Here is a 22,381-nt window from a genome sequence, read left to right on the forward strand (position 1 = left end):
GCCGATTCCTGAACCGGAACCGAACGTCTAGAGGTTCCTTCTCTCAGTCCCGCTCTCCACACTCGTTCTGTTTCACTTCCCAGTTCCCAGTGAAGAAATTGAAAAATTCTCACATTTCTAAACAGTTTTATCTTTCTCTTCCTGCATTCTCAGCAGCAGCTCCGATTGACGCCGATGAGCTTCTTCCTATCAGATACACAAGTATATACACATTGAGAGAGAGAGAGAGAGAGAGAGAGAGAGAGAGACAGCGAGAGTATCTAGGGTTTTAAGAGTGATAGACAGACGGAGACAGAGAGATGAGCGTATGGAACTATGTGGTGACGGCTCACAAGCCAACTAACGTTACGCATTCCTGCGTCGGCAATTTTACTGGTCCGCAGGAGCTCAATCTCATCATCGCGTAAGCCTACTCTCTCAAATCGATGTGTTTTCATTATTCAACAATTCTCTGATGAAATACTCTTAGTTATTTTTTTTTTCATTGTATATTCATTTTTGGTATATTTTTCTAGTTTTTCTTGAACTGCCAGCACCAGTATCCACCTAATTGACCCTAGGAGACTAAAGAATTCTTCAATTTGTGACCCTTCATCCATGAATATGTCTAGTTTCTGCCCTACTTTTACATACATATAGATTCTAGCTATTCTTATTGTTTATAGCTTTGATCTTGGCATGTAGTTACGGGAGAATCATTTAGGAGAAAAAAAAAATTAAGGCTTTGTTTGTTTAGGATGGAGGTGGGGGGACCGAAACATGTCTCTGTTCTATATATCATGTATGGGAAGGAAAGAAATGAAACAAAAGAACAGGAAGGCTGTATGCAATGCTTAGGGTTTGGTTGCCTAGAATGGAAAAGGAAAAGGAGAGGAGATTGTGAATAGAAAGCAAGAAGAAAGGGACTGGCCTTCCATTCAGCCTATCATGTTTGATGATGGACCAGCGGCAGTGTGGGAGCTACCTCTCAAAGTGAGGGGGGCTCCTTGTGCGCAGTAAGCAAATGTCTAGCCTCTGTGGTTCATGTTCAGTTGAGTTACCATGATTTACATCCTCCCAAATGCTCTGTCGGGTCGGGGTGTGGGGGGCCCTTAGGGTTGGGGTTCAACCTTTTGGAAGAATGTTTGATGATGGAAAAGAAAGGAAAGAATATGAGACATAGTACATTTTAGAGGAAACTAAGAGTACCGAATAACAGAAATGCTTTACATTCATACTGAGATTAAAAGTCTGAAAACTGATCTCCAGCCAAGTGTTGTGCTTATTGATTTCCTATGTAAAAAGTAAGCGGTGATTCCTCTTGAGTATACAAGTTCTGCCAAGTTGGTTTATTTCTGAATACTTAATATTGAATTTCTTTTTTATATTCGATTTGTTAATTTTTTTTTTGTGATATAATTTTCCATCAGGAAATGCACTCGAATCGAGATTCATTTACTCACTCCTCAAGGTTTACAGGTGCAATAGCTTTCTCCTGTTACATTCTAGAAAATGACATGGATGAAGCTTCCAGCTTATACTGGGAAAAATATTATCTAATCCTTACAGCTAGTATTCTTTCATTTTAACAATGAACAAAGGATCATCATTCATTTCTACACCATGCAATGGCATTTTCTTTCTTCATCCCACAGCAACAATATTCATAATCATCCTGAAATTATGAATTTGAGTTCTGTAAGTTTGTTTCTACAGCCAATGTTGGATGTGCCAATATATGGAAGAATTGCCACACTTGAGCTTTTTCGTCCACATGTGAGTTAAAGTGTTGAACCTGTGATATACATTTTTCAAGACAATAAAAAATGCATATGGTGCAACAGCTGTGATAGCTACATGTTGGTTATGATATACTCCATGTGTGAAATGCTTATTGGCAGGGTGAAACACAAGATCTGCTTTTCATTGCAACTGAAAGATACAAATTCTGTGTTCTTCAATGGGATGCAGAGATATCTGAGGTTATTACGAGGTCTGCTTTCAAAGCTCCTCTATCATATTACTTTCTTTCTGTGAAGTGAAAATTATAACTTGCTTCGGCTACCTCCACTTACCTATATGGTAGGCTAGTAACTTTCTATGGTTCATGGGCATATTTACTCTACATTATGGGACTATTAGAAAAATCATTGATTAAATCCTGCTTGTGCAAATTAATTCCAACTGTTCTTTAGACACCTTGATTAACACTCATAGATCTCCCAATCAAGGTTATCAAGACGGACTTTCTAGGCGAGATGCCACCGACTGCCTAGTCGACTAGGCGACCGCCTAGGCGATGAGTATTAAATAAATAAAAAGTATATATATATATTGAAAATATCTTCTCTTGGGCAGCCTTTTTGCTGGCATATTTACTTCAAGTAGATGAATAGTTTTTCCTAGAATAGTGAAAAGTCTAGTATTTATTGTATATTGAAAATATCTTGTCTTGGACAGCCTTTTCACAACCCTATTTACTTCAAGTTGTCTTGAGAAGATGAATAGTTTTTCCTAGGGTGGTGAGAAGTCTAGTATATATTGATAACATGCTAGAGTGAGGGAGTGGGTTTTGCTCGGAACAGGAGGACGACGCCGGAGCTTGAACTGCGCCGCCATCAAAGCCACCACGCGCCTCCACGCGCCGCCGCTGTGCCGCTGCTCCGACACCACGCGCCGGCGCGTGAGGCAGATTCCGGCGACTTCTCCGGCTGAAAATTACACCGGTCAACTCGCCTTAGTGTGTAGGTTCTGCCCATGTATGTTTTGTGGAGTTTTGGGTTGTATTCTACACTTAGGCGAGGCGAGCACATTAGGCGTACGGTCTTGACCGACCGGACGCCTAGGCGTCGACTAGGCGTCGCCTAGGCGACGCCTTGATAACCCTGCTCCCAATCGTTGTTTTTTCTTATTATTTCATTTTATTTTTCCAGTATGATGACCTTTATGATTTTATCCTTGTGATTCCAATTGTTAGGTTTGCTATTATTTATCTTTGTATATTTTTCCTCACAAAATTATAAGTGTTGGTTGACTGTAGGGCGATGGGGGATGTCTCTGATCGAATTGGCCGTCCCACAGATAATGGGCAGGTATTCTTTAAGTTTCTCAAAAATATATTTATGCTTAAACAAATCTATATTTAAGTTTCTCAGAAATATATCCATGCTTGAACAAATCTATATTTAGGTGTTCTCTCTCTCATTATTGTTATTTGAAATTTTAAGCTTGGAAGGTCTACCACCTGTGGTGGGAGGGGCCTAGGTACATCCTTGCTTGGTTGTATTAGTAATCAACAAAATATGTTCCACCAATGATACGATCTCACTCGGCTCCACATGAAATTGTGGAGTGGTTCTTAAGCTTGGGCCAAACCTCTACTCATGAGCTAGCTTTTGTTGTGGAGTTAGATTCTTGGCTTGATTACCGTATCATTTGGTGCTCTCGTTGAAAGGCCGGAGTGTGGTGGCTGGTGGGAAAGGGCTACCTAGAAGAGGGTTACTCCGTGCTTGATAAGGTTCAAAAGGAACTGAGAAGAGTCCGGAGTGAAAGCTATCCAGAGTGAAGCCGTCCACTCATCTGGTGCCGGCGTAGCGGAGGGGGCGACCTAGGAAAGGGCTACCTAGTGCTTGATAAGGTCCTGAGTGAAGCCATCCAAAGGGGAAAAGGGCAACCTGGTGCCGAGAAGAGTCTGGAGTGTGAGCTGTCTAGAGCCGCCGGGGACGTTGGCTTCTCAAGGGGTGGTGGGTAATGATACGATCCCACATTGGCTCCACAAGAAATTGTGGAGTGGTACTTAAGCTTGGACCAAACCTTCAGTCAGGAGCTAGCTTTTGTGGTGGAGTTAGGGTCTTGGCTTGAGTGTCGTATCACCCAATCCCCCCCTCTCCCCGGGGGTGGTGGTGAGGAATGGCCTAGGAGACTACTCCAACTCCTTGGTGCAAGAGTTCTTTATTTTAGAATTAACCTTTTCCAACTTTATTTTTGTTAGATTGGCATAATTGACCCAGATTGCAGATTAATTGGACTTCACCTATATGATGGATTATTCAAGGTATTTTTCCTTGATAAAAAATGAAATAATGTTTTGGAGCTTGATTCACTGCATTAAGTTTTTCTTGTCAGTACCTTTGAGAATGATTCACTATTTGCTTACCAGGTTATACCATTTGATAACAAAGGCCAGCTGAAGGAAGCTTTTAACATCAGGTACCCATCTTCTCTCTCTTTTGTTCATCCAGTAACAAAATTTGGAGGTTACTTTGAGCGATAAATGTGTATGGACTCCAGATTCTAAGAGGCTAAGACAATGAATTGCATAGTTATTTTCTAAGCGGGTAGTTATTACCCATTTTCATTATGCTCTAGAAACAATTATGTTACTATCTTTTTCCCTCTTAAGGCACCCAAATGAATGAGAAAGTTTATCTAATGCCATGTGTTCTTTCTAATTATTCTTGAAGGAGCAAAGTAAAGTTTTAGCAAATATAGTGAATTAGTGATTCTGATAGGACAACCATTATGTTCTATTATTTGAGTGAGACTGAAGTGCAAACTGCTTATCTTTTAGATAACTAAGTACTTTATTCATTTTGTATGTCTTTTTTGGATAATAGGCTTATGATTCAATTTTTTGTAATATTTAATTTAGTATTACTAAATAAAATTTATATATTTAAATCAAGATTAAATGTTTTATTAAAAACAAAAAGCCAAATTTGTAAATGATAAGAAATTGTTATAGTAAATATGCAAAGAAAGAAGAGTTGGTTTCACTAATAAATAGTAAATTATAAATAGGACAAACAAAATCCAACAAGAGGGAGTAACTTTTTTAGTTTTCATGTATGGGAGTCTGTTGAGTTCTAGGATTTTCCCAGACTGTTGATCTTTCATGGTTTTGTTTTTTTCAGGCTCGAGGAACTTCAAGTTTTGGATATCAAATTCTTGTATGGTTGTCCAAAGCCTACTGTTGTAGTTCTTTACCAGGTCTCTAGCGCTTTCTGTATGGACTAAATTGGCAGACAAATTTTGTTGATGTGCTTATGTTGTTGCCCAGTTACGTGCCCCCAAGTAATCTTTGTGGAATATAATAAATAAATAAATGAATAATAAAGCTATCCCTTTTTCTAATGGCATAAACTTTTTTGTTGGAGTGGAACATGTAATTCGACATAGTATCAGATTCAACCACGGTCTTGCTTTCTAATCTCATTTGCTTTCCATCATCAAAATAATTCACTTTCCACTCCCTAAATCTAGTCTAGCTTGAGCTCTTATTTGATTTCAAATTCAAATGCATAATTCGATAGTGTTGTATTTATTTGTGCCCTTGTATGCATTCTTAAAGTTGTCTATAGGGTTTTCCTAAAGTTTTGCATGTGCCTGATTGTTTAGTAAATTTAATTCTTGTATCCTTTACCATGATTGACAGGATAACAAAGATGCTCGTCATGTCAAAACATACGAGGTTTCTTTGAAAGATAAAGATTTTATTGAGGGTCCATGGTCTCAAAATAATCTTGATAATGGAGCTGATTTGCTCATCCCTGTGCCATCGCCCCTTTGTGGTGTGCTTATTATTGGGGAAGAAACCATTGTATATTGTAGTGCCACAGCTTTTAAAGCAATTCCCATTAAACCTGTAAGTCCTCTCTCTCTTTCTCTCTCTCTCTCTCTCTCTCTCTCTCACACACACACACACACACACACACACACACAAATATATATCCTGCCCATGTGTTCACCAAATTTGAACTTCCTATAGTGACATGAAGCATCTTAATAATTTTTATTTCCACTTCGAAATCTATTTCTAGTCCACTACAAAAGCATATGGAAGGGTTGATGCTGATGGTTCTCGCTATTTACTTGGGGATCACAATGGGCTTCTTCATCTACTTGTTATAACTCATGAAAAAGAAAAGTGGGTAGCACTTATGAACCGTTATTTGTACCTTCAGTTAAAGCTTACAGTATGTTTCTCAACTTGCTTAATGAGCTTCCTATCTTTTGGGTTCTTATAGAGTTACTGGACTAAAAATTGAGCCCTTGGGAGAAACTTCAATTGCATCAACAATTTCGTACCTGGATAATGCTGTTGTCTATATTGGATCTAGTTTTGGTGATTCACAGGTATTTTGCTAAAAAGGGGCATTTCCTGTTTTAATGCTTTATGCTGTGAGGATAGCTATACCCCTCATATCATTTTTATTTTCTAAATGAGAAAGTATTCATCATTTGTCTTTATTGGATCTAGCTTAGGTGATCAACATTCAACATGTATTTTTAAAGGGGTGTTTCCTGTTCTCAACCTTTTATGCTGGGAGGGTGGTTATAACCTTTTTTGTTGATTTGCTAAATCTCTTAGCAATATATATTTGTGCTATATGTTCAAATAAAAATGAGTATAGAATACTTCCTCTTAGATAGGAAAATAATCATTAGATCCTTAGACTAGTGACTGTATATATCATATGTAAAGTAGTGGGTTGGTCTAAACTGTCTACCACCAGCAGCAAACTTCAAAAAATACAAAACACTAGTACCTAACTTGCTTGAAACATCAAGTTGGGTATGCAATATTAGTTATTGAGCATGCATTCATAGCTCCATATCATGGAATATTTATCAACAACTTAAATTGGTTGGACACTGTTCCTGCTGCACACTTTGCTGTCGTGGCAATCATCTGCTGGCATTATATCACTCTGCATTGGTTCTTCCATTTCCTCCAATTTGAATGCAAAACTTTTGGCATTTGATATTGACTTTCCTCTTTCCCATTTAATGCAGCTTATAAAGCTTAATTTCCAGCCTGATTCAAAAGGTTCTTATGTAGAAGTTTTAGAAAGATATGTCAATTTGGGACCAATTGTGGACTTCTGTGTGGTTGATCTTGAAAGGCAAGGTCAAGGTCAGGTCGTAACTTGCTCAGGGGCATATAAAGATGGATCTCTTCGAGTTGTTCGGAATGGAATCGGTATTAATGAACAGGTTTGCTTCCTCAAAGTGAAGTTCTCTCAATGTACTTCCCTGATTCATCTTCATGATGAACTTATGTTGTGTCTGTGACTTGTAGGCATCTGTAGAACTTCAAGGAATCAAGGGGATGTGGTCACTTAGATCTGCTACAGATGATGCATATGACACTTTCTTAGTTGTGAGCTTTATTAGCGAGACACGAATTTTGGCAATGAACCTTGAGGATGAACTGGAAGAAACTGAGATAGAAGGTTTTAACTCTCAAGTACAGACTTTGTTTTGCCATGATGCTGTTTACAATCAGCTGGTGCAGGTACCATTACGAGTATTTTTGCAGAACATTATTGCATTTTTAGTATTCATCTGTTTTTTAGTCTCCTTAGATTTTGCTATAAGGGGGCATTTGATTCACAGAATGTTATATATTACCTTAGATTATTACATTACTCCCTAAGACATTACCTTGTGGATATAACCTGGAAGGTGCTCAATTTATGTTTGGTTAAGATTGGGGGATGTAATATTAATTTGTTTGGTTGAGGGTGTTATCTTTTTAGTTAAAAAGAGCATTTTACTTTAATGCCCTTAAATCATTTGCGAACTTGTGAGTTGTGAACTCATCTTGACCTTTCATTTTGCTTGGTCTAGAGGTTGTAATTAGGTGTAATAATCTGTTAGGTTAAGGCATATTTGACAGTCGTAGTCCAGTAAAGATTTTAAGTGGGTTTGCTCGGACTATGTTATGTATGAATGATCTTTTATATTTCATAGAAGATCTTGGTCCTTAATTTATAGTTCTCATATTAACTGATCTTGAATTAGGGTGTTATCTTTTAGTTAAAAAGAGCATTTTACTTTAGTGCCCTTAAATCATTTGCGAACTTATGAACTCATCTTGACCTTTCATTTTGCTTGATCTAGAGGTTGTACTTAGGTGTAATAATATTTTAGGTTACTCTGTTAAGGCATATTTGATGGTCATAGTTCAATAAAGATTTTAAGTGGGTTTGCTCGGACTATGTTATGTATGAATGATCTTTTATATTTCATAGGAGATCTTGGTCCTTTATTTATGGTTCTCATATTAACTGATCTTGAATTAGGTGTAGCTATATCAGAAGCTCATATTTCTACCCATCTCAATTTGTATTTACTTGGATGAATGAATGATGATACAAATCTGTTTTTTAAGAAAGATTAAAGTGCACATAATTTTTTTTTTTTTTTTAAATGTGCACTATAAGAATGATAAAAATGCATAATCTCAATAATTAAAGTTCAAAGTATAACAACTAAAGGTCCACAATGTGATGTTTAAAAGTGCATAACATAAAGTCTAAAAGTGCAAACTGTAGGCGCTAAATGCTCAATATAAAGATCTTCAAGTGCCGAATATAAAAACTAAAAGTGCATAAAATGATATCCAAAAGTGTAGAGTATAAGCAGTAAAAGTGCGCAATACATAATGTAAGGTGGAGTATAAGCACTAAAAATGCATAATGCAAAACCTAAAAGTGTTAAGTATAAGCACATAAAGTGCACAACATGATATTTAAAGTGCATAACAGAAATTCTAAAAGTGAAGAATATAATTACTAAAACTGCACAATACGAAATCTTAGAGTGTAGAGTATAAATATTGAAGTGCATAATATGATATAGTGCACAACAGATATGTATAAGTGTAGAGTATAATCACTAAAACTGCCAATATGAAATAAAGAAGTGCAAAGTTTAAATCAGTAAAAGTGCACGATATGTCGATATGTTATCTAAAAGTGCATAAACGAAACTATAAAAGAGCATAACAAAAATGGTAAAAGTGCTCTTAAAAAAACTTTCAAAGTGTACGGCAAAAATTCCAAAAGTGCACAACAAAACTCTAAAAGTGCATAGTGGTATATAGAAGCGCATGACCTAAATGTTTAAAAGTAAGCTATAAGATTGTTAAAGGTGTAGTTTTGGATGCATAATAAGTGAATAATAGAAACTCTAATAGGGAAAAAGATGAATGCTACAAGTGCATTTTTCAAATGGTTTAAATTGCATAATCAAACAGATGAAAGTGCACTATACACTACTAAGTGCAAAGTATAACCACTAAAAGTTCACAATACGATAATCTAAAAGTACAAAACAAAAACTTTGAAAGTTGGATTACATTTTCCATTAGTCATTGGAGTTTTTTACTTATTTACCATTATGCCACTGCTATTTTCTTTAAATCTGCAATCATAAATTTTGTGTGATTGACGATGGTGAAATGTTTGTAGTTTTTACTAAGAGCAATGACTTTTACTTGATTCAACCCCTATATATGTGTGTATATTTTAACCGGCTAAGATGAAAAATCATTCCACATTACTAACCTTATCTTACAATACTTGAGGTGGATAAGGTAATAATTACCTTGACATTACCTCAAAATTTGATGTGACAATAAATATCGTTACTGTTGGTTATCTTATAACTTGAACTAGACAAGATTTATATTGCATAACTATATTCAGATTACTTTGGTTATCTTATATAATTAAAACCAAATGCCTCCCAAATATTTGGTCCACTCCACTTATAAGATATGATTATTCTTTTGGTTTGCTATAAAATCAATAGTTCTCTTCATATTTTCTTATAAAATAGAGGCCACTTGCAAGAGAGTAGTTGATGATACTACATTACTTGTTTTTTTGCCTGGCAGAAGTTGGCTAGCATGTAAGGGGTTGAAAGGATTGGTTTTATTTGTATTTTTCTATAATTCTTTTTAAGAAAAAATTTAACCATGTTCTTGGGAAACCCACCAAGATCACATTTAGCAAGTTTCCAATGAGGTATGTTTTATGTGAATGGATTGACATTTCCTGTGCCTTGCTTATTTCCTTTACCTATCAAAGAAAGATTTATATGCTTCTTTTTTCACATTTCAAACCCAACCTGGAAAAAAAAAAAAACTAAGGCCTATTTAGTAACCAAAAATTGTTTTACATTTTCCATTTTGAATCTTTTAAAAATTTTCAAATTCTCATTTTCCATGTGAAACTATAAAATATTGGGAAAAGGGTCAAATAAGCTTTCGAACTTTTGGTGAAAAAGCAATTAGACCCTTGAACTTTAAAAAGTTCCAATTGCACACGTGAACAGTTGAAGTCATTAAAATTGTGCATCCAAGTCTTTTAAACCACTTTTTATTTGTAACGTTCTGTCACTTGCCATATCTATGCCACATCTGATTTATACAGTATATTTAATCTTATAATTATTTTATATATCATTTTTTATAATATTTTATTTCAAATTTTTCTTGCTCCAACTCATACTTGTGTTCTCCGTCACTGTCTTGCTGCTGCTGTCGCGCCGTTCCTGCGTGGATCAGTTGTGATGCCTTCTTCAGATATGAAGAAGGCCGTCTGCTTCCTCAGATCTGAGGAAGGCAACAGTTGCTGCCTTCTTCAAATTTGAAGAAGTCAGTCGCCGCCTTCATCAGATCTGAAGAAGACGGCAGCATCACCTTCCTCATCTGAGTGCCATTGTTGATGAAGGCTCTCCTTCTTAGTCTCCAGATCTGGCGATGAAGAAGGCAGACATGGCTACCTTCAATTTTTTTTTTTTTTTTTTTTTTTTTTAATTTTAAATAATTGTTTCCCCTCCAAATCTTGAGAAGAAGGAGGGAAGAAGAAGGCAGCCTGCCATGGCTGTCTTCAACATTTTTTATTTTTTAATATTGATATTTATTTTTAATTTGTATATGAGATGGACTTTAAAAAGGACATGGCAGCCACCGCATTGGAGTTAACCGGCTGTTAAGGTTGGATGCACTAAAATAACAAGTTAATGTACTTGACTGCAACTTTTTAAAGTTCAGGGCCTAATTGCTTTTTCATTAAAAGTTTGAGGGCCTATTTGACGCTTTTCCCTAAAATATTTTCAAATTCAACTATTTTTCTTTTCCTATACATGAAATCTGAAATCCGATTGTTTTCTTCATATAAAAATGCAAATGAGTTTAGAAAGTTACCATGGTATTGAGTGGTGGGGGTAGAATAGGTAAGCTGTGGCAGGGGGCAGGTAGATAGAAGTGTGTGTAGACAAATGGTGGTGGGTGGAAGCAATGATAATGGAAGTAGTGGCTATGGTGGGGGTGGGGTGTAGGTAGGTGGGCGAGGTATATAGGTAGTGGTGAGAGTAAATAGGCATGCAGTGCTGTAGTGGTGGGTGAAAGTAAGTGATGATAGTAGTGGTGATGGTAGAGGTGATCAGGTAGGTAGTAGTGGGTGTAGGTAAGTGGGTGGGATGGAAGTTTATTGGTAATGGTGATGGTGATCATAAGTGTAGTTACGTGCATTTTTGTATTTGAAAATTTTGGAATAAACTAAAAAAAAGTGTGATCCAAATTCTTTTCTTAAGTTAGAAAAGTATTTTCTATTTTGGAAAATAGTTTATTTTAAACAGAACTCTATTTTCCATTTTTTAAAGAAAACTGGTGAGAATTCTCCCATTACTAATAGACCCTAACAAGTATAGTTTCCTTGTTTCTAGAGACTTCTAGAAAGCATTTGATTAATTCATTGATGGTCAATGCTTGATTGATTTTTTATGACTGGATCCTATAGAACAATATCAGCACCAATTTTTAAGAGGCCTTTGGAAGCAAATGTTTTGGACCAATATCAACTTTGGGAGCAAGTTAGCCAAAAATATTCTGAAGGGAAATATTATATGTAGCCATTGTGCTACTGACTATGTAAAGAATAGTGGCAAGTACTCGTTTAATATGTTCCTTTTATTATCCAGTTGCATTAGAAACTGTCGCACCTAGTTCTTTCATTTTCTGATTTCAGTGCTGTGCTAGCTCTCTTGGAAATTTGATCGATCATCATTATTAAAGTGCTATGCAGAAGTAGAGGAACCTGTTCAGTAAGAGTTCATGAAACAGTTCTCTGTTGTTTGGCGTGAAGATAGGAAAATATGCTTGATATATACTTTTGTTATGACTTTTCTTTTGGAAAAATTCGTTTTCAGAAACAATCATAAATCATTATGTAATTGTTTCTGTTTGAAGCAGAATTAACATATTATGGTAAGTTTGCAACTGAATCTGGACATTTTATGTAATACGGAGTATATTTATTTTTCTCCCAGATAAATAAATCCTTTGTTTTCTTACATATAGACTATATATAAGAAAATCTCTAAAAATCATTTAGTGCAACTGAAGCAAAACTGGTTTTTCATTTTTCCTTGGTGTTTGTGGACTCATTTCTTCTAACACTATGCAATTGCCAATTCACTGTTTCAGGTTACTTCAAACTCAGTGAGATTGGTCAGCTCTACCTCCAGAGAGCTGAAAGATGAATGGCATGCTCCAGCCAATTTTTCAATCAATGTTGCCACAGCAAATGCCACACAGGTCATCCATTGATAAGTTTTGCATTAGAATCACAATAGAGATTGCTATCATTGATTTATCAAGTTTTGGATGCATTTGCAGTACAATTGTAGCAATTTTTGCTTCAACCTCTTGGAAAACTCTTTTCCTTTTGTTTTCTCTTGTTCGATTCCTTTTCTTCAGAGACTCTGGACATTGTTTCATGCATTATATTTAAATATGTTCGTCTTTGGGTGTTGAGCCCCGGAAGGAATTCAAATTTTAATCACTTGCATGTATTGGCCTGTGAATATATTTTTTTATGTCAATTGGTTAGCTCTTTTGGCTCATTGGATGCTGTTTTATATTTGTACAGGTATTATTGGCTACAGGGGGTGGTCATTTAGTTTACCTAGAAATTGGTGACGGAAGGTTGATTGAATCAAAACATGCGAAGTTGGAGTATGATATCTCCTGCCTGGACATAAATCCAATTGGTGATATTCCAAACTATAGTCATCTAGCTGCAGTGGGGATGTGGACTGACATAAGTGTTAGAATGTATTCACTACCTGAATTGAATCTCATTAGAACGGAGCAGTTGGGAGGAGAAATAATTCCTCGCTCTGTTCTTCTGTGCTCCTTTGAAGGGGTAAGTTCTTTTCTTAGTCTTGTGAATATTGTAGTGCTCTACTCATAGGATCTGTAACGAGGTATTAGAGGAGAAATTATAGCACTAGGAAAATATTTTTCCTTGTATCTATGGAAAATGGGGAAGATGTTTTTTTCCTATCATTTTACACCAGACTAAATATAACCTCATAGTATGGGCTCTTTTTCTTGCAAATTTTGTATAAATGCATTTTGTTTTCATGTGAAAAGTATGAACTTACTGGATACAGCAAGAAAAATCCTTGTACAACTTTGGATACCATGGGGTTGCGATGTTCCCTTGGAGATGGTCATTGTGCCATTGTAGGATTTGTAGTTAGGATGCAATCATTATGCAGCTTTATTTCTTGTAGCAATGAGTAATCCTCTCTGCTGCCTGTTGTAATAACAGAATGATATATTTTCTCTGTTTGATCTGAAGTTTTGCCACTTTGTTTCTTCCAGATATCTTATTTGCTATGTGCCCTTGGAGATGGTCATCTCATGAGTTTCATTTTGAACATGCGTAGTGGTGAGCTAGCAGATAGAAAGAAAGTGTCTCTTGGAACTCAACCCATAACACTCCGTACTTTCTCATCAAAGAATGCGACACATGTTTTTGCTGCTTCTGATAGACCAACTGTCATATACAGCAGTAACAAGAAACTCCTTTACAGCAATGTGAACCTTAAAGAAGTTAGTCATATGTGTCCTTTCAACTCTGCTGCCTTTCCAGACAGGTAACTTTCTATCCACCTTCTATCTGAAATGTTTCTGATTATTGGGAATTCCATTCTCAACTCCTGATATGGCAGTAAACTGATATAGGCATCAACATCCCCTATTTTAGTTTACTATCACTATAAATATTTAGGGAATTTATTGTTTCCAGATGATATAAGCATCTGTAGTGTACTGTTTCTAAGGTGATACACTTTTGGAAGCTGATCGTGAAGAAATGTGCAAAATATGCATCAGTTCTTTAATTAGAAATTGCTCAAACTTGACTTCAGAAACAAACAAACCTGTTTTGCACTCGAGCATTGCTGTGTCTGTACTAATAGAAAATTAAAATCACTATCTTGCTATTATGTTACTTGAGAAGCTATGCATGATTACTCTTTATTTTGCTGTTTGCTAACAAGGCTGGAACTGTGTAGGCTAACCATTGAATGACTAGTTAATGTTACTGACGTGAAATTAATTGGAAAAGATGCCTTTTTATATGCCTTTCCTTATTTTCTTACCAAAGTTGACATTTCTTGTATAAAGTTGCTTTTAAAATAGTGGATGGCAAGTGCAACCATAGAATGTCTGGTAAGTGCATATGTTATTAATGAGTGATCCAGTGCCTTAATACTCTATCCTTTGTCAACAGCCTTGCAATTGCCAAAGAAGGTGAGCTAACAATTGGCACCATTGATGACATTCAGAAGCTGCATATTCGCTCGATTCCACTCGGAGAGCATGCACGTCGTATCTGCCATCAAGAACAGACCAGGACATTTGCCATATGTAGTTTGAAGTATAATCAGGCAACTGCAGATGATTCTGAAATGCATTTTATCCGCTTGCTAGATGACCAAACATTTGAGTTCATATCAACTTACCCACTTGATCAATTTGAGTATGGTTGTTCCATACTTAGCTGCTCCTTCTCTGATGATAGTAATGTGTACTACTGTGTTGGAACTGCATATGTGATGCCAGAGGAAAATGAACCTTCAAAGGTATGATATTGTTTACCAAGACTTATGCATCCATTCTCTCTAGCATTGTGGCGCACTCTGCTTCAATGTTATCTAACTATAGGTTTAGACTTCTCTCTCTTCAGCAAATCAGGCTTTCTGAAATTCTCCAAAGTTAATGGTATGAATGAGTATGCACACATTCAAGTAGAATTGCTGGTATAAATTACTTTTGCAACTCTGTTAGATACAGGATAGACTCCCACTGCACCAAAGTAACACATTTTCTCTTGCCAAAAAATATTTCATATCTTCTAGTCCTTTAACATAGGCCAAAAGGGCCTAAACGATCCAATGAAGTTTTGAACAGTTATTCAATATTCTGGCCATAAAAGTCAGCTCTATTGAATGTGATAGCTTTATCACATCTCTATATTTTGTATTCATGTGTGCCCTTTTATCATTTCAACTCCATTTCATACTCATGATGCAATACTTTGTTTTTGGCAGAAGAGAAATCAAATATACTTAATTCTGAGTTCTATAATACCCCAAATAATTCTACCATCATAAACTGGTTTCTCCTAATTGCCATCTCTGGCCAGTACATAGCAGGACTAGATGGATAGTATAGTCAAGGTATCACATCTAAACTATTTAGATGTCTGAACGACTAGTCAGAAGATATTGGTCTCTGACTGTTTGAATGAGCTGATGCCTCAATGTAGCTCAGAGTTCATATTAATATAAATATTTGCAGATGCATGGAATTCTATTTATTTATTTAGTTTTGGGGAATGAACATATTTGCAGGGACGAATATTAGTTTTTATTGTTGAAGATGGGAAGCTCCAACTAATTGCAGAGAAAGAAACTAAGGGAGCCGTATACTCTTTAAATGCCTTCAATGGAAAATTACTTGCGGCAATTAATCAAAAGATTCAGTTATACAAGTGGATGCTGCGTGATGATGGAACACGTGAATTGCAGTCAGAATGCGGACATCATGGTCATATATTAGCCCTCTATGTTCAAACTCGTGGAGATTTTATTGTTGTAGGTGATCTGATGAAATCAATTTCTCTGTTAATATACAAGGTAATGTTTGGAAATACCTTCATTTTTGAGCTTCAAAACTACATCCCTGCATTTCTAGATTGCTATTACAGTAAAACGCTGTTGATGATATTCTCATCTCTTGTTTAGCATGAGGAGGGTGCTATTGAGGAGCGAGCCCGTGATTACAATGCTAATTGGATGTCAGCTGTTGAGATTCTTGATGATGACATTTACCTTGGTGCTGAGAACAATTTCAACCTCTTCACAGTTCGGAAAAATAGCGAAGGTGCCACTGATGAGGAGCGCAGCCGTCTTGATGTGGTCGGTGAATACCACCTCGGTGAGTTTGTTAATAGGTTCCAACATGGTTCTCTGGTCATGCGGCTGCCAGACTCAGATGTTGGCCAGATACCGACCATCATTTTTGGCACGGTGAATGGCGTTATCGGAGTCATTGCCTCACTTCCACACGACCAGTACATCTTCTTGGAGAAACTGCAAACAAACTTGAGGAAAGTGATAAAGGGTGTGGGAGGGCTGAGCCACGAGCAATGGAGGTCCTTTTATAATGAAAAGAAAACCGTCGAAGCCAAGAACTTCTTGGATGGAGATTTAATCGAATCTTTCCTAGACCTTAGTCGGGTTCGGATGGAAGAGATATCGAAGGCTATGGCCGTTTCTGTGGAGGAACTCATGAAGAGAGTAGAAGAGTTGACAAGGTTGCACTAATCATGCATCCTTATCTTGTAAAAGAACTGTCATGTTGATAAAATCTGGGATACAATTTTTTATTTTGTTTTCTGGAAGTCTGTCTACATGTTTTAACTTTCTTCGTCTATGTATTTTTGTGATTTGGCATGTATCTTGTCTTGTTACAAATTCTGGTGCTAGTTATGAATGTTCTTTGTCAAATAGATTTCGTTTTAAACTACAAATTTGCACTGCTAGGCCTTATTCAGGCTTAGTATTTCCACTCACTTTCAGTTAACTAAATATTCGATCTGCACTTAACTAGCCGAAAGTCACTAGAAAATAATTTGTATTATGGCAGAAGTTTTTGGTAATTTGATTTTTTTTTTTTTCCGAATTCTATTCAATCCGCCTTTAAATTCGGAGTTCTACTATGTGTACTCTTAAATTCTACTCCCTTACTTATACTCTCTGAGGTGCAAACTAGGATTGGTCATTTTCATCATATGGATCCACATAAAAATGTCTACATCAAGAATATGTGAGGGTGTGAGGGAGTAAAAATAGGGAGTATAAAAAAAGGAGTACACTAAGTATTTTTCTTAAATTCGTTCCTCTAGAAAGAGGGGTTCAATGAGAACACCAATCGTTATATCGTGCAAAAGGGTGCACAATGCATTGTGCGCCCCGCCCTGTCCAAAACGACGTCGTTTTGTTAAGTTCTGCGGGGAGTTGACGTGACGGAGTTCATGTGTATTTTGTTATACAATTATGTACATTCTATTAGATAATTATGTACATTTAAAACATGAGATTTATTTTAAGAGTTTATGTGTATTATGTTAAGAGTTTATGTGTAAAATGTATTATGTTAGATTATGTGTATTATCCTTTTAGAAAATTATATGTATACAAAAATTTAAAATTATCATTTAATTATTTACAATTAACTCATACAATCTTTTAACTTCATATATGTTAAAGCTCTTGTTTTTTATTTTTCTCCAGACCTATAAAATGATAAGTCCTTCTCAGGACACCACCGGCCACACTACTATTGTCATCACCTCAAACTTTATGTTTTTATCGGTCAAGAAAGGACCCAATGGACAGAGCTTTCGGCAAACTACTCGTGTTCGTGTTCGGTAAGCGTTCGTTTATGTTCGTTTGTTAAGGTAAACGAACATTAACAAACAAAATTTAGAGCTCGGTTAATAAACGAACAGAGCTTGAACAGTTGTAAGCTCGTTTGCTAAGAGATCGTGAATAAGCTCGTTTGTGTTCGTTTACTAATGTTCGTGAACAAGTTCGTTTATGTTCGTTTAATAATGTTCGTGAACAAGCTCGTTTGTGTTCGTTTAATAATGTTCGCGAACATGTTCACAAACATATATTATATTATATTATATTAGTTTTGTAGTTGTGTTGTTTGTTTGAGTATTGTTCGTGAACGTATATTATTTATTGTTCACGAACAAATTGTGATCATGAACATGTGCAGGTGTTTGTTTATTAAGTATTCATGAACGTAAATGAATATGTTCATGAACGTGTTTGTTAATGAACATGTTTGTGAACGTGTTTGTTAACATTAACGAACACGTTTGCGAACGTGTTCACGAACATTAACAAACACATTCGTGAACATGTTCGTTAACGTTAACGAACACGTTCGTGAACATGTTCGCGAACGTTAACAAACACTAACGAACGCTTAACAAACGAACACGAACATGATTTTCATAAACCTTAACAAACGAACACGAACACGAACACTCCAAATTCCTTAATAAACGAACACGAACAACCTCCGTTCGTTTATGTTCGGTTCGTTAACAGCTCTACCAATGGTGCCTACCTACCGGAGCTTTTTTTTGTTTTTTTTTTTTAATTTTTTTTTAATTTTTAATTTTTAATTTTTAATTTTATTTAAGTTCAAGATGCTAATTGTACTTTCTTGAATACTAAAAAGGGGTTATTTAACCATTATTATCCTTTTTTTTTTTTTTTTTTTTTTTTTTTTTTTTAGCTCAACATGCTAATTGTACTTTCTTGAGTACTAAAAATGAATTATTATTTGCATGACATTGTGGTCAAGTGTTATGAAGTTGCTCTCTCAAATGGGAGGTTATAGGTTCAAGTTTTAGGGGTTTAAACTTGTAACATTCTATTTAGGAGAGACACAATTATACCGTTCGATCACAAAGTTTTGACACCCTTATCCCTTTTAATTCTTTTCAATTAACCTATATAATCTTTTGAACTAAATAATCACTCAATCATTTGTAGAAAAAAATTCACTTTTGGTCCATTGACTATTGTACATGTATTAAATCTGATATATATATATATATTTTTTGAAAATATTAAATCTGATATTTAATTATTAATATTTTCAAATTAGGTGCATGACTATGTAATTTGTATTATCTTTGTCTAATTTTATGTGTCGGGTCCGGTTAACGAGACTTGATTGAAGCTATTTACAATTTAATTTTTTATAACATTAAGTTTAGAATTAGTATATGTGAAATTTATATATTTAGAAACTACATTAAAATACTATTAAACCCAAAACTTGAAATTTAAAAATTATGTAGGACGGATAAAATGGGATAGAGGGAGTATCACATTTGATCATTGATTATTAATATTCAAATTGGGTGCATGACTTTGTAATTTGTATCACATTTGGTCCTACCGTCTAATTTTCTAGCCAAGTTTCCAGCCAACTATTGTCGGAATTTCAACGAGAAAAATAATTTTTTTCGGCAATAGTTGGCTGAAAATACTCTTTTAATTAGAACATAAATATTATTATTTTTCTTTGAAATTCCAACAATAGTTGGCTAGAAACTTGGCTAGAAAATTAGACGACATGACCAAATGTGATACAAATTAATATATAGTCATGCACCTAATTTCAAAATATTAATACTCAATACAATGACCAAATTTGATGTATGTATAATAGTAAAGAGACCAAAAGTGAAAATTTTCTCATTTGTATTTCATATAGATTTAACTTCATATATTAAGATCTCTTGTTTTTACTTTACCCGCGCCTATAAAATGATATGACTAAACTTTATGGATAGGATGCAATTATTATTGCGTGGACCATGATCCAAAAATAAATAAAGTATATTATTCTAACTCATAAAATATATTATTTTAAAACATAAAATACATTATTCTAACTCATAAAATATAGGGAAACGATACAAATAGGCCATTGAACTATTGAGGGATAACAATTAAACCACCGAACTTTAATAAGCTTCAAATTCATCCATGAACTCGGAAAAAAAAAAAGAAGAGCAATTAGCATTTTTAGCAGGTTAACAACAAGTTTGCGCTGATTGAGATGCCATGTGTATATTTTATTTATATTTTATTATGGCAAAATCGCACTTTTGGTCCCTCAGTTAGTACCCCATTTGCAATGTTGTCCTTGCTTTCCAATTTGGACAGATTTGGTCCCTCAATTAGTCCGACATTTGTCAATTTAGTCCTTCAGTTAGTTAGCCATCCTAACTCCGTTTACAGCATGGGTATTATAGGAATTTCACTTAGCCTTGAATATAATAGCTTAGTTTCTTCCCGTTGCTCCGCCCGGTCTACCATTTCCGCCACCACACTACTGTCTGCAACCCTAATATTCTACACCTCTAACCCATCCGAAGAGAAGAGAAGACGTCATTGATGCAATGACTAGTAGGCAGATTAGTGGTAAATGAAGTCCTACAACAAGAGAATGCAGTCTAGAGAAAGACCGGAAAAAAGATAACAACTCAAAAGAAGAAGTAAAACTGAATTTGGTCTAGTTTGGTAGTTTGGTAAACTTTTGTACACTTTGGTCTAGTTTGGTAGACTTTGATCTTTTGGTAAACTTTTGTACTAGGCTCAATCTTTTGGTTAACTTTTGTACACTTTGGTCTAGTTTGGTAGACTTTAATCTTTTAGTAAACTTTTGTACTAGGCTGAATCTTTTGCTAAACTTTTGTACTAGTTTGGTCTACTTTGATAATGAATTAATGTGCAGTTTGGTTGGCAGTTTGTGCATCTGGATTAATGTGCATTTTGGTTGAATACTGGTTTGGGAGTTGGTCTGTGGTCTTTGTTTTGGTAGTTGGAAGTATGGTTTTTGCTTTGGCATATTGTTGTTAAGTTAGCCATTACTGCATTTTGCTTTGGCATTTAGCCATCTTGCTGTTAGTCAAATAAAACCATAGCACTTATTCACTTTTTTGGGATTACATAGATTAAACAATATACATATGTTTTTAAAGTACAGATTAGTTGGCCCGTGAGCGCACTAGACGGAGCTATGGTTCCTAGTTTAGTTAATGACTAGCTTTAGTTTAATGGCTTGTGAGCCATTTGTATTCGAATGATATTTATGGATTATGATTAGTTAGTTAGTAGCCGCACGCGGAGGCATGCCATCTAAGCGGCTCTCGCTCGTCGTTGGGGGTTGAGCCTTGTTTTCCGCCGTGGTCGTTCAACCGTTAAATTGTCTTATCTTAGTTGTGCCGTGAGGCTTGTTGGCTTGTAAGTCCTAGGCAGTCAAGGATTGAGACCGTACGGTAATGTCCCTGGGGTTGAACCGATCTCTGTACTCTTTCAGGCGGTTGATTTGCGTCGGGTAGTCGGTTACCAGCAATCTGGGTGGTGTTGGTTATCTGGGAGGGCTCTGGGGATTCGGCCATCACGGTTTGGCCGTGATGTAGGGCCTCTAGGAGGCCTGCGGTGACCTCCACTATTTCAGGTGAGAGCTCTACTGGCAGGTCCGTGGGACACCGACGGCCGGTGGGTGTGTGTTCGAATGGACCTCGTCCTCTTCCTGGGGATCTCCCAGTTCAGCCTCCCCCTCCAAGGGAATATGCCGACCGATGGTACCTACAAGGGGGGTCGACTGAGGGTTTCTCTCTAATCTCTGACAGGTTTAGCGACTGGTTGGTCAGTACGAGTATTTCGTTGTGTGGTTACCATGGTTTTAGGGTTTGAGGAATGAACGAAAGCTTCTCGTATTGATCTCCACGGACGACACCAATGTTGGTTTTATGAATTTTGGGCAGTCAACGTCAGGCCAACACTATCGTTAGAGTAACGAGATTATAGAAAAAATATAGGCAAAATATATGGAGAGAATATATGTATTTTGTATTGATGAATATTGCTTGTGAATAGGGAAAATTACCTCCCCTCTCCTATATGTGAGGGGTCTATTTATACATATGTTGGGCCTAGAGCCCTATAAGGAATAAGAATTCTAGACTGCCTCATATTGGGAGTCTTAGTTACATAATGATACCTAATTCTAATATACTAGATATAATGAGTACAATTCTAATTATATTGGAAATAACAGGCCCAATCCTTGACAAACTCTTGGGTTGCTCCGTCCTATACGTATTTCTTGGGCTTCCTTAATCCAGTTGCTTTCTTGGGTCGGTCCATGTGGCCCAGGCCTAGTATACTATCCATCACAATATTTTTGTTATATTTTATATTTATAATTATAAATTTGTGTCTTTTGTTTAAATTGTAAGATTGCATGGTTTTACATTACATTGAATATGCAATTGTTTTGTTCGTTTATTCACACTATCTTCAGAGGTGAAATTATAGTTTTAAAAAAATTATTACAAAAAAGAATTATTAACTGAGAATAAAACTGACACGGAATATATGGCAATTGAAATAGGAAATGAATATTAATAATTGACTGAAAATTAAAAATGTTTCTAAACTAACTCAAATGCAAAAAAAGGAAATGACCAGACCATCCAAACAATAGTATAGGTAAATTTGTAATGTATTTTGTTATTAATAATTAACTAGAAATATTTATGTAATTTTGCGTATGTTGATAATCTATTGATATTGATCTACTTTCTTATCTATCAACCAGTATGACGATATGCAACATATTATATAATCGGACAATCAATCAGATAGA

General features: G+C 35.8%; 1 protein-coding gene and 1 long non-coding RNA gene across 5 annotated transcripts; one reads left to right on the forward strand and one right to left on the reverse strand.

Annotated features, from left to right (window-relative positions):
• The first annotated feature begins 31 nt into the window (after nucleotides 1–31).
• LOC109185088 (DNA damage-binding protein 1-like) lies at nucleotides 32–16,455 on the forward strand. The gene is made up of 19 exons (XM_019335080.1): nucleotides 32–403; nucleotides 1,410–1,458; nucleotides 1,696–1,755; nucleotides 1,881–1,972; nucleotides 3,020–3,071; nucleotides 3,971–4,033; nucleotides 4,139–4,188; nucleotides 4,893–4,968; nucleotides 5,414–5,623; nucleotides 5,799–5,905; nucleotides 6,006–6,114; nucleotides 6,775–6,975; nucleotides 7,061–7,276; nucleotides 12,260–12,370; nucleotides 12,705–12,980; nucleotides 13,445–13,719; nucleotides 14,358–14,709; nucleotides 15,481–15,765; nucleotides 15,874–16,455. Exons 1-19 carry the CDS (start codon nucleotides 300–302, stop codon nucleotides 16,453–16,455), a joined length of 3,270 nt encoding a protein of 1,089 aa, XP_019190625.1. The 5' UTR covers nucleotides 32–299.
• On the reverse strand, nucleotides 2,775–20,522 carry LOC109185090. 4 transcript variants are annotated; one of them, XR_002054935.1, is made up of 3 exons: nucleotides 20,512–20,522; nucleotides 18,109–18,119; nucleotides 2,775–2,867 (listed from the first exon to the last, which is right to left on the reverse strand). It is a non-coding gene; the product is annotated as an uncharacterized LOC109185090 (long non-coding RNA). The 4 variants fall into 4 exon arrangements; XR_002054936.1 differs by lacking the exons at nucleotides 18,109–18,119; nucleotides 20,512–20,522 and adding an exon at nucleotides 17,385–17,396; XR_002054934.1 differs by lacking the exons at nucleotides 18,109–18,119; nucleotides 20,512–20,522 and adding an exon at nucleotides 17,005–17,017.
• Between the last annotated feature and the right edge of the window lie 1,859 nt (nucleotides 20,523–22,381).

Source organism: Ipomoea nil, unplaced genomic scaffold (genome assembly GCF_001879475.1).
Source record: "Ipomoea nil cultivar Tokyo-kokei standard unplaced genomic scaffold, Asagao_1.1 scaffold1310, whole genome shotgun sequence".
Classification (NCBI taxonomy): domain Eukaryota; kingdom Viridiplantae; phylum Streptophyta; class Magnoliopsida; order Solanales; family Convolvulaceae; genus Ipomoea; species Ipomoea nil.

What these genes read in the sequence shown, in the direction of transcription:
- LOC109185088 (XM_019335080.1), top strand. Translation starts at nt 300, where the DNA reads ATGAGCGTATGGAACTATGTGGTGACGGCTCACAAGCCAACTAACGTT. An exon ending in TTGAGCTTTTTCGTCCACAT is followed by an intron (nt 1,756 to 1,880) that starts GTGAGTTAAAGT and finishes GCTTATTGGCAG; the next exon opens with GGTGAAACACAAGATCTGCT. An exon ending in CCACAGCAAATGCCACACAG is followed by an intron (nt 12,371 to 12,704) that starts GTCATCCATTGA and finishes ATATTTGTACAG; the next exon opens with GTATTATTGGCTACAGGGGG.